Source organism: Montipora capricornis, unplaced genomic scaffold, assembly GCF_036669925.1.
Source record: "Montipora capricornis isolate CH-2021 unplaced genomic scaffold, ASM3666992v2 scaffold_480, whole genome shotgun sequence".
In the NCBI taxonomy this organism is placed as follows: Eukaryota; Metazoa; Cnidaria; class Anthozoa; order Scleractinia; family Acroporidae; genus Montipora; species Montipora capricornis.
Window position 1 is genome coordinate 97,501 of NW_027180217.1, and position 18,442 is coordinate 115,942.

At 41.2% G+C, this 18,442-nt stretch overlaps 1 protein-coding gene across 1 annotated transcript in view; it reads right to left on the reverse strand.

Moving 5' to 3' along the window:
• The window catches only part of LOC138036377 (deleted in malignant brain tumors 1 protein-like), a 57,300-nt gene that overhangs the window by 29,056 nt on the left and 9,802 nt on the right, over positions 1 to 18,442 (reverse strand). The window contains exons 5-7 of the mRNA XM_068882686.1: positions 16,768 to 16,791; positions 9,979 to 10,296; positions 395 to 418 (exon numbers count right to left, since the gene is read on the reverse strand). Of these exons, the coding sequence (XP_068738787.1) occupies positions 395 to 418; positions 9,979 to 10,296; positions 16,768 to 16,791 (366 nt within the window). The remainder of the gene's footprint in view (positions 1 to 394; positions 419 to 9,978; positions 10,297 to 16,767; positions 16,792 to 18,442) is intronic.

The window sequence follows — 18,442 nt, forward strand, 5'->3', positions numbered from 1 at the left end:
TCCTACTTCAATTTCATTGGCTAAATACTCTTTAGTCGCGTCGCAAGCGCGGGCAAAAAGTTGTAGGGTGGCTACACCAGCAACTGTCTCTGCGATTTTGTCGCGAAAGTTTCAACTCTGGCGACCTTTTTTCTTGCGATTTTTTCACCTGTCGCGTCGCCAGTTCAAGGTTGGCTACACGTGCGATTTTCATATCGCGCTGGCGACGCGACAAAGTTTGAAAAAATCGCATCACCAGCGCGAGCAAAAAATCGCTCGTGTAGCCGCGGCCTTAGCGTGTTTACTTCAAGAATCGATTAGTAGTAGAACTGCTGCTTACGATAAAATAATGTAACATACGCAAACAATAGCAAATTCGAAGGTCCGTCATCTTTTTCGATAATGATTTGCTTACCTGAGGATGTAGTCGTTATTGTAGCTGCAAAGTCAGAAAAAAAATCTCGTTAGCAGTAGACCTTTTTACCGATACGGCGGCCATTTTGATTTCTATTGTTTCGAAAGACATCATGGGATGCCCAGGGGGCAAATTAATATGTATTTGCCCCCTGGGCATCCCATAATGGCTATTCGAAACAATAGAAATCAAAATGGCCGCCGTATCGGTAAAAAGTCTATTCTGTGAGTAAAACAAGACTTCTCTATAAACAATTCACTTTTAGTTACTGAGCCAATTTCGTACTTACTGATTGACTGACACACTGACGTGCTTAATCAGTTAATGAATGAATTAATTAATTCAGTAATTACGAAAGAGGATATGAATCACAAGTTTAGCATTTCGTTCAGCTGCCGTTTCCCAAATACGTCAATGTGTGTCACCGCAACACGCCTTGGGCGTGTTTCATTTTCAAGTACAGCTCAAGAAACACATACATGTAAGGTGTGTAAATACAACACACGTTTTTCAACTCAGTTCCAGTAGTCAATGATACGGAAATGTTTTCTAACTAAAGAAAAATACCCACGTGACATAACACACATAAGATGAGAACACGTTTGAGATGTTTCCAACGTTTTTAATGGGGTTAATTGATGTCAAGTAGATGAATATGGTGTAATTTATAAATTTTTAGGAGGTCTAGATGAAAGCAGACAAACTGGTATTCGTTAAAAAATGGACAGCAACTTTTAATTTGCAAGATGATCGATGATCGATCGAAACATGTCTTGCAAACTCAAAGTTGTTGTCCATTTTTTACAAATTTTTAGGTCCATTTCAACGACTCAACATGGATCATTAATTCCATTCGATGCCAGTCGATAAAGAGTTGAGATTGTCACTGTCATATTTTTGGTTCTGCTGTGGAATTGCAGTCCATTGGTTTTCCAGCAAACCTAGTCTTCCCAACGTCGACCCAGCTTACCTCGTTTTCATATACAAATAGTCACATGACACTTCGAAACCAAATTCTACCCGGTATCGGCATTTCTCGGTAGGGTGCGCACCATACCACACGAGTTTCAGTGGGAAATTCAGCTTTAAAAACAAATACTAACCACAACTGCTGTTTTCTCAAAAAAGGAACGTGTCACAAGAAGCTCAAGATTGACTAAACGGAATTTGCGCTTTCCGAAGTGAATCTCAGTTAATAAATCCCCGTTTAGTATCAATAACACAATTAGTCTTTTTAAAATTGTTTTAAAGGATCTCGTGCCGTGATATGAAATAGATGAATTTATGGCGACCGGTGTTGCGAGGTCTTCTATACCATCGACTCATTCATATACGGTCAAGTTTTAAAGCAATGCAACCATCAGTAACCATTCTCCACATAATTTGACTTAAATTACTTCACAAAGGTAAGTAGACCGTGAAACGTGCTATCTAAGCCTCTGCCACTCATCTTTGCTTCGTAAACCATTGTTCGTGTTTGTTGCCTTAGTGAATGATTCTCTCGAATTAGTTTGTTCCAAACAGGGACATTGTGTTGCGTTCTTGGGTAAGACACTTTACTCCACGGTGCCTCTCTCCACGCAGGTGTATAAATGGTTACAGGCAAACTTAACGCTGGGGGTAGCACTGCGATGCACTAGGATGTAGCTTTATGCTACAGTAACCGGCCTGATGGGCCACTAGGCTCGTAGCAGACTTTACCTTAACTCGTTCCAAAACTACTGTAACGCTTTTTTCAGCTTTCCGTGTCTCGCGCGTCATTCGCTCTTCTCTAATCATTTCTTCTTCAAGTTGTTTTGGTAGGTCTTAAATAGACGCTTTTGCCTCACTTGCTTTTCTCGTGTATTTTACTTTGCCTGGCAACCAGACTTTAAAGACTGTCACATGCTAAATAGCGAATTTCGCAATCAATTGTATCTTGGCTTTTTTTTATGCTGGGCCAGAATGCTTCCTCTCTTCCCCACTTTAGTGATCCCTTAAGCATGTTGCATAATTTTCTCAATTCCAGTCTTTACATCTTCCATGGTGCATCCTTCCCTATACCGGGTTTGATTAACTTAAGTCTCAATCTCTCTGAGAACAGCAAACCCAGCCCTAACATAACGTAACATGTACGAATGTTGGTTCTGTTACATTCCCAGTTGCCATAACGGCAAGCACACTGTCCAGTAATGGATGACACTCCGTGTTTCCGGAGACGTCCGAGTTTGGGGTGGTAAAAATGGTGTCTCAAGATCAATTGCGATGACATCTATTATGTGCTGCCAAACCGGCTTCACTGGCACAAGGCCTCTGGCAGATTCCACAACAAAATTCACAAGGTGCCGCAAGTTCCGGATTTTTACGTCTTAGTCTGGCTTCCTTAACTCTGTTAGCTCTTTCGTCCTCAAATCTTTCCACACCTTCATTGATCCTTCTCCTCCATTCCTCGCGCCGACTTGCCAGCTGTTCCCAACCATCAACAGGGATCCCTGCCAAACTAATGTCCTTTTTTACCAGATCTTTATACCGAAGTTTCCGTGTGCCACTTCCTCTTCTTCCTTCTTCAAGCTCTCCGTACAATATTTGGTTCGGCATTCTGTTGTCTTCCATTCTAGCTACGTGGCCAAGCCAACGTAGTCCAATTTTCATTAACTGTGATTCTACGGAGGAACACAGGGTTTTCTCCAGAACTTCCTGGTTTGAAACTTTGTCCTTGTAGCTGATTCCTGCAATTTTACGTATGCATCTTTGTTGGAAAGCTTCTAGAAGTTTGATGTGTTTCCTGTACACTGTCCAGCACTCTGCAGAATAGAGTAGCGTTGTGAGCACAATGGCTCTGTAAACTTCGATCTTGGTGCTTAGTTTAATGTCGTGACTCCTCCAGATTCTGTGGTAGAGACGTCCAAATGAAGAGCTGGCTTTATTGATCCTACTGTCGATTTCCTGATCACGCTGACCGTTGTTGGAGAGGATACTACCAAGGTAAGTAAATGATTGGCAATTTTTCAACTGTCTGTGATCAATCGAGATTTCAGGGGCTGGAACAGCAATATTTGTAGGTGATGGCTGATATAGCACTTCGGTATTCTTAATGATTACAGTGAGGCCAAAGTTTACTGCAGCTTCCGCAAACGAGGTCATTAAATTCTGAAGTTCGATCTCGGTGTGAGCAAAGAGGGCGCAGTCGTTTGCAAATAGGAGATCTCTGAATCTGGTATATTTTCTTTTTGTCAAAGCCTGTAGTCTTGACAATCTGAACAGACCTACATCAATGCGGTATTTGATGTTAAAACGAACATTGGAACCACGGAAGGCTTCGCCTAACATAGCATCGAAGTACACTGCAAATAAGCTTGGTGCAATACAGCACCCCTGTTTCACACCCTTATCTATTAACACACACTAGTATTGATAAATTAACTTGTACTTTCCATTCTTTCCATGGGGGTGCAGGAATGGCTCAGTGGTGAGAGCACTCGCCTCCCACCAATGTGGCCTGGGTTCGATTCCCAAACTCGGCGTCATATGTGGGTTGAGTTTGTTAGGTACTCCGGTTTCCCCTCTCCTCAAAAACCAACATTTGACTTGATTTGTGATAATTGTTAATTTCAATTTTTTGCGCTAGAACGACTAGACACTTAAATAAAGTTCCTTTCCTTTCCTTTCCTTTCCTTATGCCATCAAATTGTCTTTCAAGATAAATCTCGGTGACGGTGATCACACTCAATATCATGTTTCCTCTTGCATTTATCAGCTCAGAAATTCTTCAAAAGTCTCTTGTGATCTTCGGCGAGGTTCCCCCACACCTGAAGGTACGCTCATCCATGCATTCTCAGCTTTTAGTTGTTCCTCACCACTAAAAGTTGTCTCTGGAATCTCTGTTCTGCAAATGGTCGAGCTCCCTGAATGCCTGTTAAACAATTCTTTTTACTTCTTTCAGGTCAACTATTACCAATACCATTAACAATTTTATCTAATTTAGTCCTCATTTGGTCTCAATAAATGACGAGACGACTACACAAGAGAGAAAGGCACAAAATTCGACTTTTCCTGTCTTCAGCACGTCACGGTCTCGTGACCGTTTACTTTTGGCGGGGATTTTGTTATTGATCCGGTCCGTGTTTTGTAAATCTGATCCGATCCGATCCGATCCGGTTCGGTCCAGTCCGATCCGATATTATCCGATCCGATCCGGGTTTTGCCAACGGCCCTTTTTAGCTGTAGGAAAGGTGCTAACAATATTATTGCTGTCAAAAACACTTTTGATGTAATTTCTGGTGTGAATTTGCAGGAAACCTAACTGTTTTCGACCCATTCGTGTCTTTGATCGCACGGTAAAATGGCGCAACAAAAACATTTGGGCTTAACTGCCATGTACGGTAGCTGTTGTGATGTATCATTTTTTCATGGAAAACCGCTTGTCAAAAGTACTTTTTTCAAAAACACTGAGGTGGTGAATCTCAAAAATACGGATTTAGATTTGATCCGAAGTATCCTCCTCGAGTGTTGATACTTTGGATACATAATCCGTTTTTGGATTTCGCCAAAAAAAAAAACAAAATCCGTTTTTGGATTCAAGAATCCTTTTTCGGATTTTCCCAAAAAAACGAACCCTAAATTCTCAGGTGCCACCAATTTGAGTCAAATATTCCTGGATAAAATATTCCCGCGGTCACAATTTCACATTAGAATCAATTGACAAAGATTGAACTTTCATTTCAACCCACTCTCAACGCAATAACAGTCCTGCGAGCAACGTCAGGCGATGAATATTGCAACAAAAAAGCGTACAAAGGCGGTGCTTTTCACGGCTTCGACCGTTGATAACAAACTGACCCTAACCGGGTGGCGGACCGTAGTTTGTCCACCGAAAATTTTCTTTATTCCCCTGGGTCGACTGGCATGACTGCATTGACTCAGTCGTCCAATCACAGTCACGCCTCCTTCTTGTTGACAAAGTTCAAACACATTCGCGAAGCCGGAAAGCATTGAAAGATGCGAGAATGAAAACCGTAGTAAACAAACTTTTGAGCATTCTTGCCGCTTTTATTAGTTAATAGGATTTTTTACGTAATAGGCAGTTCGCGAACGTGACTGTATTTATCAAGCCTTCAAGAAATAAACATTAATTATGCAAATAAAATTTGTTCCCAAAGTTTATCAAGCGCAAATTTTTTTATTCCCCTTGGTCTCCCGACATGCCTGCATAGACTTAAGCCTTCAAGGAATATATATTGACATGCAAATGAACTTTGTTCGCGTTGGATATTCTGCTTCTTTAAACTCCAAAAATTTGGAAGTACGAAATACGAACAAAAAAAGCAAGAAAATCCGAGCGAAATCGAGAAAACTTGATGAAGATGCGATGTTGTGTAAGACCTTTTGGTCTGACAGACGCAGGCTCATCACAAAAACATTTCTTGCCTTTTCGCGTACTTCTAAAGGTCGAAATTGATCCAAACTTTGCACAAAAAAGTTTTTTTTTCTTTTTTGGCTTTATTCAAAGAGAAATTTCGTTTTCCGGCGAAAAAAAAAAAAGTTTAGCAACGCTTAACGGACTCATTTACCATATAAGGTCAAATTAAGGTATATGAGCTGATAACCTAGATTGAGTGAACCAATCAGAGCACGCGAAATGCATTATCCGAGGTTGAGAATTTAATAATTAAGTATATTTCTGATGATAGCCAGTCTAAGTGGAAATCTTTTTTCGAATTTTATTACTTAAGTTTGGGGGTAAATTAGTTTTTACTAGCAAGTTGCCAAGAAAAGATGCTAAAAGCCTGGATATAAATAGCACTTTCCTCCAAGAACTTATTGAGCTGTGGTCAGATTTAAATTTTAAAGAATCTTTTGCTTCACGAGCGGAGTTTGGTGCCGAATCCATATGGAACAACTCAATGATTAGAACTGCCGGGCTACGGGTCTAATTGTTAAATATTACCTAGGAAATGTACGTTAAGCGCGAAACTCAATTACTTTTTATTTAAAATTAATTTCTCTGACACAGATTTCTGCTGCTTCTGTCAAAATTCTCAGGAAACCCTAATTCACTTGTTCTGGTATTGTCCTATTACAAATGTTTTTTTGAAAAACATATACAAAATTTCCTGATTTCAGTTAACGTGATCCAAACCTCTCACTTTCCAAGGAAAACTGTGTGTTTAGGTCTTGATGAGGAAAAAGGAGAAATTTTGGTTAACCACTGCCTACTTCTACCTAGATACTATAATTTTAGCTGTAAGTACAACAATACTAAAACTTCGATATTAGAATACTTTTACCAGATTAAAGGTTTTTTTTCAATTAGAAAAACAAATTTCAGTCCCAACAGGAAGGCAGAAAGCTTTCGAAAAGTGGCGTACTGAATAATTCAGTCGCTGTGACTGTCTGAATGTTTTACTAATCCGATCTGATCCCCCTATGGACAAGCAATTAGTTACCCTCCCCCCCACCCCCAATCAATCGCTGCGATGCAATATTGTAACTGTTGTGTAACTTTTTTCTTTTTTTTTTTAAGTACGTAATTGTTGTATTATGTTGTTACTGTATTAAAAAGTAAAAAAAAAATTAACGAAGAACAAACTGGCCACATGTTTGAACTTTTCAAAGAACATATTGCGTCAGATGCTGCTATAAAACGCACTGAAAGTTCTTAAAGCTATCCAGGGCCATGACAGGGCAAGAGTTATTTTACAAGGATTCACCCCGTTAAAATGATGTGAAAAAATTCGCACACATAGAGGCCAAGATTAGACAGAATTGGCCGTTCAAATAAATGAACAGTGTTTGAACAGTTATTCCGACAGGACATTTTGGGGAAGACCAGTCAATTCTTTAAGTAGTGTTCAATACACTGCGTTCTACTGTTAAAGTTTCAAGAATTTTAAGTCCTTCCGTTAAACTCAGCTATTCTGCGTTGTTAAGTCTCTCCACCTACAGAAAATTTACGATTTCAATTCAAGTGGAATTTTTTTCCTTTACTGTGACCATCAATTTGTGAAAAGTTACTGATTAAAACTAGAAGTCATTTTATCCACTACCGAGTTGGCGTCGGGCACGGTCTTACTCCTGCTTTGTCACAATCTGAGACTGCTAGTTCTGCTATAACAACACAGTATATTTGAATTTAGGCGCACGTTAAGTTGCTGTTGCTAAAACTAAAATAGGTACCTTTTCTTTCTCCTTGAAGGATATGACCGGTCAGTTATTACGAAAAAAAGGTATTCTATGTTTCAATTTCATGTAGAGTTCTTTGTCGATTTTACAGTAAGGCTTCCTAGTTCACGTTCACGTTATCTAGTCGAGTGTAAAATCATCAATTAACAGTTGTTGATGACGAAACACTTTGAAGTTTATTGATATTTAGTCGTCCTGGTGTAATGCAGTTTGCTGTAAAATTCGCTGTAATTTTAAAGTCCCGTTTTCATACATAAAGTGAAACGAAAACGTTGTTGCGAGCATTATAAAATTCAAAGAAAGTTAAGACAACACATGCCAGGGTCTTGATGGCTCAAAAAGACAGTTTCAAGTCGATTTCCTTTGTAGTTTAAAGTATCCCTTATGTCAATTAAGCTTTTCTAGCGAAATAAGTTGTCTCGCTTAGGGGTGTAAATTTTGAATTTTGGTCTCATTTAGGGTGTTCTGGGCAGAACGCAATGATACGTCGCTGGAAGGTCTCCTTTAGGGTTGCACGGGAAGAAATATAAAAGCGGATATTTACACTTTTATATTTCTTCACGTAGGTGAAAGTATTAACTGATAACTTCTTTGCCGCCATTAAAAGGCACTGTATTTCTTAGTTCTCTGTGTTTTAATATGGTCTCTTTTAGGGGTCAAAAAAAGCCTGGGCCACGCCCAGATTGGTCTCCTTTAGGGGTTTAATGTTAAAATTTCCAATGAGCATTCCCTCTCCTTTTTATATGGGAGTTCGCACCCCCCCCCCCCCCCTTCCCCCCCAACCCGGGATAAAAGATTTGTGTTTGTTAATGTGGAGGGTATGTTAAATTGTCAATGGAACTACTCCAATGGATTAAAATTAATGTTCCAAAAAAGTAGTACAAAAAAGGTCACAGAAAAGACATTTAAAGCATGTTGTACAATGTTACAAAAAAGGAATATGCAAGGTTACAAAAGGCACCACGCTGTTACTAAAAGGACCTTTCAAAGTTACCAAAAGGAACACAAAAACTCGTGGATTCCTTTTCGTAACACGTTACTAAAGGGACCACGTTACAAAAAGGATCGTTACAAAAAAGGAAAAATGATACAGAAAGGAACCTACTTTGTTACAATAAGGACCGATAAATCTAACCTGGCTCCAGTTGTTCAAAAGGTGGATAACGTTATCCACCGGATAAATCACTACCCATTGGATAGTGCACTTGGTTTCGCACGGCTATGACTTATCCACTGGATAGTGGTTTATCAGGCCCCGGGTGGATAGAGCTATCCACTAGATACTTCAATTGGTTTTGCTAGTGTTCATCCGCTGGATGGTGTTTTTTCTTGGTGGATAGCGTCATCCACCTTTTGAACAACCGAGGCCTGGTGGATAGCGTAATCCATCGTTTCAATAACTGGGGCGTGTTGACTAGTTTCTTCAGACTATAGGCATTCTTTCTTGGATCTTCGAGCTTTAGAAATTTAGTAGATCATTTTACTGCCGTTGTTCTAAACTTGCCCTAGCTGTAATTGCATGATCAGTTTGGTTGTTGTAGTATTTGTGCTCATATATCACCTTATCGGGATAGAAGACAAAACGTGCAAGAGAGTCTCAGGCCCGGGGAGCACTTCACAGATCAAATACCACTGTTTTTGTCGTGGTAATCGAGGATGCTACACACCTTTGTGACTACTGTAAAGCTGCCATCCTTTTGAGTGGATGCGAGACCCGGATGAAGAGGACTGGATGTCTATAAGCGTATGCTCCGATAGGTTCTGGGAATCTCATGGCAGAACCAGATTCTTAACGACACGCTTACGTGGAACTGTTGCCAATATCCTCAAATATCAAACCTGGACCATGTGCTCGACATAATCCCGTAGCTGAGCACAATTTGGCATAGTAAACCTTTGTTGATCATCGTTGCGAGCACACTGACCCGCAGTCCACCGAAGAAATAACAAAGCCGCTTTAGTCCTTTCTCGATGAGACGTGCATGACATTATAATGGTGATTATCACGACAATAGAACTAAATCTAAGTCCGTATATGAAGCTTAAAATATCGGAAGGTCTCAAGTTTGATCTATTTTGATAATCATCCATTTGGTTTTAAGGCAACCCATAAAAAAGAGAATCGTGTAGTTTTTTACGTGCCCAGAGCTCGTTTGTTCTTGCACTGACATTACTTTTCGTTAAAAATACCAACCGTTAAGACGCTTTCATTTCCCATGGCAGCAGCACAAGATTTTTAATTATATTTCTTTATTAGTGGTGCTATTTTTCATTTTTCCAATTTAGCTTTTTTGAGACAATGCAACACACATGTTGTAAAAGCCGCGACAACGAAAACAAATAAATCATCGAACCCAGACAAAGTCACAAAAACATCAAAACAACAGAGATGAAAGCGCTGTCAGGGGTTGGTTTGTACTTACATGTTACTGAACACTGGACGGAAACATCCTTATGGTGACCACAATTGTGAGAACCCCATGGCCGATGCCGGCAACTTCCTATGGAAGCCTCAGAACCAGTGCAGTTCACGTCGTCGAGCCATATGGAGCCGCTTCCGTTACCAAAGTGAGACGCCACTGGATCAGAGACGGCATCTTGGAATCGAAGTTCCCGACAAACAACTTGGGCGTCTTGTTTGTCCCAATGATCATCACAAACTGTTCCCCAGGCCCCATTGTATTGTACTTCTACTCGACCTTCGCCCCTCCGAGTTCCTCTAGCCAGCCTCAAATGTCCACCTTAGAAAAAGAACAAAACAAAACAAAACAAAATTACAAACGGGAACTTCAACATTGAAAAGTGGGAGTATATTATGTGACAACTCTGCCATGGACAGTCCTAAGTCCGGCTGAGAAAGGAGGGAGGTTGGGCTTAGGGTTAGCACCCCTACCCCGTAAAAACTATACTGCTGCAGAAAGAGCAACGATAAATCAACAAACTCCACAAGTTCTGGGAGAAAGAAGGTCTTCCTCGCGAAGGTGCATGACGAGTCGCAGGGAAAGCCGAAAGGAACCTGCAACGCTGACTACCCTTCTGTTGACCAGAAAAACCTTAAACATTGGAACTTGGAACATCAGAACAATGTTAGAGTCATTGAAAGCAGCCCAGGTAGCTAGAGAAATGCATAATTACAACCTTGTGGTGCTGGGACTTTGTGAGACTACAATCCTGGTCAAAAGTTGTTGGGAAGGTTGCGCGCACCACTTCACTGCACACCCTAATTCGATTATTCTAAATATTGGCGGAACTATTTGGGAAAGAGCATGCTCTTGGAGCCCCCCTCCCCCATTTTCAGTGTTGGAAAAAAAGTCAGAAAAGTCCCCATTTTGTTTAGTGCAAAATCCAACATTGATACGGGGGGGAGGGGGGGAAGAGGGCTATCTCAAAAGTGACGCTACCTTCCCAACTCTTTCGTCTAGGATTGTCTGAAAACAATTGTAAGCAGATTTCGTCGTAAAACACAACATTTACGGAAGATACGAAGTTGATATTCCCCATAATTACGGTTCGATGGATTATCTTTTTTGTTGTTGTTATTGGGCACTATTTTCAGAATGTGGTATGCCACATCCACATAGGCGCTTTTTTTCCGTGACACAATATTGCGTTACAACAGTATCTTACGCAGAGGTACAAAAATGGGCATTGAAAGTCCTTTCATAGTAAAATTCCCATTCTGTTTCATGAAGTCCACCAGTAAAATGTATTGCAGCGTACATTTGGTATCTAGAGGTACAATTCCTGTCTCATGTACAAAATATTTAGAAGACAATTGACCTCAGTGTTAACGATCGACGTATTGTTGTTTGCGTTACTTCCACAATGGTAATATTAGCAAGAGTTTTCTTAAAACTTAATTCAAACTTCACCAAGACATGTAAACCATGTGTTTGGTACTGATAATTTGTTTTATACTATGTTATTTGCCGTTTTATCAAATAAATGCATTTTCTTATGCGGCACAAAAAATGACATCATGTTCTACACAGTACTCCACAACTATTTGGGGATTTGGAGGCCAGTGTGGTACATTTCGATACTACTTGAATAGTTATGGATAGAATTTAATACTGCGAAGTAACTGACTATGAATTTGTCCCTTGGAATAAAGAAATTCCTCCATTTCGAACAGTACTCCCTTCTATTGAGGGAACTTAAAGATTAATTGAGTAATTAAGTTCTCATTTATATTCGTTCGATGGAGTACTGTGGTAAATAGTCTTAAAACCGAACTTTACAGTCTGCAATCCTATGACAAAGAAAGTTAGGATTACAATGCTAACGCTAAGCGCTTATTTGAACCCAAAGAAAAGTCACCATTTTGTTTAGTGCAAAATCCAACATTGATAAAGGGGGGGGGGGGGGGTGGAGGGGGGCTATCTCAAAAGTGACGCTACCTTCCCAACACTTTTGTCCAGGATTGTAGATTGAAGCAGTCAGGACAACTGCGACTGACAACAGGAGAGATGGTGTTGTAATCTGGACATGAAGAGAGCGATTCTTTTAACACCGAGGGTCTAGCATTTCTTCTGAAGAAAGAGGCACAAAAAGCCCTGATCTGTTGGGAAGCAAGAGAACCAAGGTTCATCACAGCATCCTTTAGAACAGTGAGGAAGAACATTAGGATTAATGTAGTGCAGTGTTATGCCCCAACTGAATGACAAGAGTGATGAGGTGAAGGATGGGTTTTACAATCAGTTACACGGCATCCTCAGCGGACTAAGAGATCAAGATATCAATATTCTGATGGGCAACTTTAATGCCAAGATTGGATCGGACAACACAGGGCACGATGAAGTGTTGGGAATGCAGGGACTCGGTGAGATGAATGAAAATGGCGAGCGATGCATGTGCCTTAAACAACATGGTGATCGGAAGCAGTGTATTCCCGCACAAGAGGATACACAAGGCAACATGGGTGTTCCCGGACCTTATAACAGAGAATAAGATCGACCACGTCTGTGCTGCAAAGAAGTTCGGAAGATCACTAGAAGACGTCCGGGTTAAGAGAGGAGCAGGTGCTGCATCGGATCATCATCTCATAGTTGCCAAACTAAAGCTTTAGCTGAGAAGGAATGAGGGATGTAAGCATAGCTCAGAGATTCAGAGTGACACTGTCCAACAGATACCAAATCCTACAAGAGTTGCACGAGGGCGATGAGGATTTGGACATTAATTCGCGCTGGAAGGATATAAAGGAAGCAGTTAACTATGCTTGCAAAGAAGTGGTGGGCCGAAGAAAACCTGAACAGAAGGAATTACTTTCGGCAGAGACATACCGGGAGAGACAGGAGAGGAAAGCTAAGAAAGGGGCGATTAACAAGTGCCGAACAAGGGCAGCGAAGAAAGAAGCGCAGAATCAATATGCTGAAGTGAAGAGAGAAGTAAAGAGAAATATTAGAACAGATAAGCGGAATTTTTGTGGATAGAATGGCCCAGACAGAAGAGGAGGCGGCAGCAAGCGGAAACATGAAACAGCTTTATGACATCACCAGGAAGCTCACTGGAAAGTTTGGACGAATAGAACGTCCGGTCAAATATATGAACGAACGTGTCTTGATGGATGCGGATAAGCAGCTGCGTAGATGGGCGGAACACTTTGAGGAGCTTCTTAACAGACCAGCTCCAGCATTTAAACCAGACATCCACGCCGCAGAGGAAGACCTGCCAATTGATTTTGCAAGCCCACCATGGAAGAAATCAGGAAGGGCATCAAACAGCTGAAGCTAAGAATGGCAAGGTAGCAGGCACAAATGAGATTCCAGCGGAAGCATTCAAGGTAGATCCAGAGATGGTTGCTGAGATGCTCTATGGATTGTTTGAGAAAATCTGGGAGGACGAAGAGATCCCTTCAGAATGGAAGGAAGGACTCCTGATCAAGATCCTTTAGAAAGGAGACCTTGCCTGATTCCTAGAGGAATCACACTCTTGTCAGTGCCAGGGAAAGTACTGAATAGAGTCATCTTGGAAAGGTTGAAAGGACCAGTAGATCTGAGCCTCCGGGACCAGCAAGCTGGCTTTAGGCCAGGCAGGTCATGTATCGACCAGATCACAACACTGCGAATAATACTGGAACAATCAATTAAATGGAACTCCCCACTTTACGTAAATTTTGTGGACTACGACAAAGCTTTCGATAGCCAACACAGGGAGACATTATGGAAGCTGCTTCGACATTATGGTGCACCTATGAAGTTCGTCAATCTGATCCGGAACTCTTATGAGGGCTTGTCTTGTAGAGTGGTTCATGAGGGGAAATTGACAGAGAAGGTTGAGGTTAAGACCAGAATGAGACAGGGATGCCTACTGTCACCCTCTCTGCTTATTTTGTCTATAGACTGAGAGCTGTCACAAACCGGAAAAGAAACGGGATCCAGTGGACCTTGTGGTCGCAGTTGGATGATCTGGACTTTGCGGATGATCTAGCGCTTCTGTCACACAACCATCAGAAGATGCAGGAAAAAACATCGGACCTACAGCGCACCTCAGCGCAAGTAGGACTGACACTCAATAAACAGGAGACAAAGATCCTGAGGATCAATGCAGGCACTGGTGAGCTAGTCAAAATTGAGGGGGAGGAACTGGGGAAAGTTGAGTCTTTTACCTACTTGGGTAGTGTAACGGACAAAAGTGGGGGAACAGACGCAGATGTGAAAACTAGGATCGGCAAGGCACGATCAACGTTTAACATGCTAAAAGGTCTGGAGCTCCAGAGAAATCGGTACAATCACCAAGGTACGTTTGTTTAACTCAAACGTTAAAGTGCGCCTAACCCCAAGGGTGGCTTAGTGGTTATCTATCGGGCCTCCCACCACTGCGAGCCGGGGTTCAATTCTGGCCTCGGCCAGCATGTGGGCTGAGTTTCAGTCGATCTCAACCTGACTCGAGGGTTTTTCTCCGGGTACTCCGGTTTTCCTCCCTCATCAAAATCGACTCACAGCTAATTGACATCTAGCTGTGGTGCTGTGCTCCGACATCAAACATGGACTGTATAGCGGCAGCCAGAGGCGCCTTTGTATGCTTTCAGCCCGATGTCGTGAGCCGCGCCCTTCGCAATTCAGTCCTCGACTGCAAGTAAGGGTGATTAGCACTAGCAATATTTATTTAAAGTAATTTTTTCGCTGAAATGAATCTTCACACCTGTTCGAGACGCATTGCGATCATTTTTTCCTTTTTCTGCCATTTTATAGGCTTCGAAAGTTGCGAAAATCCAAGCATCTTTTGTTCACGACCGAGTCAGAAGGGGAGTGGGTCTATTCCTGATTTGACGTCACAATTTACTTTGCATGCATTTTTACAAAGAGTTAATGCAATGTAAATCAGTTTTTGACGTCACATCAGGAATAGACCCACTCCCTTTCTGACTCGGTCGTGAACAAAAGATGCTTGGATTTTTGCAACTTTCGAAGCCTATAAAATGGCAGGATTTGTTAGAAAAAGGAAAAAGTGGCCGCAATGCGTTTCGAACAGGTGCAAAGATTCATTTTAGCGAAAAAAATATTTTGGGGTTAGGGGCACTTTAAGTTGGTATTGTTGTATGGAGCAGAAACATAGCGGACAACTAAGGCATCGATGAAGAATATCCGGACCTTTATTAATCAGTGCTTACGTAGAATCCTAAAAATCCATTGGCCAGAGACTATCAGCAATGAGAACCTATGGGCAAGGACGCAGCAACGCCAGTGGAAGAGGATATGCGACGAAGTCGGAGATGGAGAAGGCGTGGCCATACGCTAAGCAAACCACCTGGTAGCATTGGCCGTCAAGCCCTGAACTGGAACCCCCAAGGTCACAGAAAAAGAGGGAGATCACGGACCACCTAGCGGCGGGAGCTTAAAAAGGACATTGAAAGAACTGGACACACATGATAACAACTTGAAAGGATAGCTCAGGACAGAAGAGACTCGAGAGTTATTATTGGTGGCCTATACTCCGGGAGGAGTGAAGGGCAAAATTGATTGATTGATTGATATTATGCGACAGGGAATCCCTTTCGCTCAACTCATTTGTGCGTTGGTTAGATTTTCTATTTTTCTTTAAGGGAATATAACTATAGAAAGTCCCACCTAGGAGGATCATTCTCTCTTTCGTCTAAGGCCCGCACTTCAAGTAAATACATTTCTTTCATCAAATACTTTCACAGGAACATGAGCCCAACAAATTGACCAGCTCCCAACTGTGTGGCTTTATAGCTCAGTTATTTGAGCATTGCACCGGCATCGTAGAGGACATGGGTTCGAATCCCAGCTGAATTAGTAGACAATTGCTCAGTAAATTGTCCAATTTAGTGCGAGGACCATTTCTCTCTTTCACTCCAATAAAAAGCTATTCGCGAGAGAATAAATCTGTTGCTGATGTGTAAGATGAAATAAGCTATCTACGCTAAGAGAATATCAAGTATGAATATATACCATTCGGACTGGTTATACTTCGATGTGTATTATCAACTACAATTCATAACTCCGTGCGGCTGAAGAGTATGACATTGGCTTTCCGCGCAATTGTAATCGTTTAGAAAGTTATTATATGTCAATACATTTATACCTTAAATCGATTGGAACGCATTGAAAACATACCGCAGACAGCTAGGTTTGTAAAGAAATAAATGAATGTCAAAAAAAGCTTGTTTTGGTTTTCAAATTTTCCGGGCGCCGCCATCTTGAATAATTGTGATGTGGCGTGGTTGCCCTATTGTTTCGAAACAAAACCTCTTTGTGTGAAAACAATGCGTGCAACCGTACAACGTCACAGTTACTCAAGATGGCGGCCCCTGGGAAATTTGAAAATGAAAGTAAATGATTCTAAAAGTCACTTTTCTCGATACAAACACTTTTTTGATGCAAATCGGCGAACAAATTTGATTGCAAGAATTCTTTAGTTCCGTTAGTCGGAATGGAGGCTCCCTTTAAAACTTTGAATTTAAATATTGCGTTATATATCGAAGTTAAATATCGCGTTTGTGCCATTCTGATTGGTTCGCTAAATCTCAATTACCATGTCATAGACTATGATTGTGACAAAAAATGAAAATGTGTGACTGGAGGGGAATTTAAACACATTCTAACGTTATGAACTTATGAAATTTACTAAAGCAATTATTCCATTTGCGTTTTTTGGATATATGAAATTAGTGGCCACGCGCTTATGAACTTAAAAAAAAGTTATTTGATATTTCAAAAGATCAGTCATCTTTTCCCGTATGTACTTACTTGAGGCTGTAGTTGTTACTGGTGCTGAAAAATCAAAAGAAAACAACTCGTTAGTGATTTTGTGAGTATAGGCAATAACTGAATCACCATGTATAACATTCAAATTACTGCACAACAGGATCCGCTTTACAGTTTTCTTAAAATTATCGTTACAGTTATCGTTTGCTTTACAGTTCTGCTTAAGATCCTTTATAAATAGAATGCTGGCCTCGGTTGTTCAAAAGGTGGAAAAGGCTATCCACCGGATAAATCACTATCCACTGGATAACTCAATCGGTTTTGCTAGTGTTTATCCACTGGATAGTGATTTATCCGGTGGATAGCGTTATCCATCGTTTGAACAACTGGGGCCTGATGTGTAAAGTACGGTATCACATTTCTGTTACCTCTTTAAGTAACAATTCTTAAACCTGAAACTTTAGGCTGCGCAGTATCCGTTATCAGAAGTTAGCGCTATCATATTTAACTCATCTCACACTTTTTTGGAATTTAAAATGTCAGCCGCGAAAGCAAGAACGCCTGCCTGTACAGACTGTCGGGGTGCAGGTGGAGAGGAAAGACGGCCTTTAGGCCCGGGGGTGTTCGGGTTTCCTTGGCGGGAAATAGCATGGCCTGCGTTGCATCTGGCAAGCCACATTTTTCTGGCGGGAAATCACATTGACTGTCATCAAATTGTCTAGAACAGAGTTGTCGTTGACGTGACGCTTTAGCAGTTTAGCTTGGGCCTCCTACGGTTTAGCTAAACGATTTACGTTAGCTTGAAAAAGTCTAACTTCATTACTTCTCGGGCATTTTTGTTTGAACCGGTAAGAATCAGCGTTGGGGTGCAGGGATGGCGCAGTGGTGAGAGCCCGGGTTCGATTGCCGGACTCGGCGTCATATGGGGTTGAGTTTGTTGGTTCTCTACTCTGCACTGAGAGGTTTCCTCCGGGCACTCCGGTTTCCCCTCTCCTAAAAACACGAACTTTTACTTGATTTACTTTCATTTTTCATTTCAGTTTACAGTGTCCCCAATTAGCGCTCCAGCGCTAGAACGACTAGACACTTAAATAAAGTTCCTTGCCTTTCCTTTCGGGTCGGACGTTGCTGCCTAACGAAAGGATGTTTTGCAGCAAAGAATCCTTAATTGAAGAAGCAGTTCCTCGGTGAATGTGTTCATCATTTTCAAGAAGTTTGGTTTTAATAACTTTGGTTATAAAAGTTAACGCTATAAAATCGACGTTTCGATGTAAATTTAACGCGATAAATTTAACGCGAAAAGCCGACATTGCATGAATCATGAAGCTATGAGTGCGATATCGGTTTTTCGAGTGAAATTTACTTTGAAATTCACCAGTTTGCCAATTAATTTTTCTTGAATCGAATGAGTTTTAAAAGAAAACAAGCACACCCCCAACGAGCGAATGGAAAAGGAAAAAAGCCATGTGAGAGTCAACTTTCAATAGCCAGCGAATAGGAATCGCGCTAAAAATTTGTCAGTTTAAGGTCAAAAAAGAGTTTTACTGATGTTCTTTATTCCACATTATCTCTGAAAACGAGATCATTCACATTTTGATGTATTTCATTGAAACACGCCATCTTGGCTTGGAACAAGAATCGGCAAAATAAGGCAATGCAACTAAGAAGGACAGTGAAACTTCAAACAAGATCCGCTCCGACAATTTACCTTTAGGTG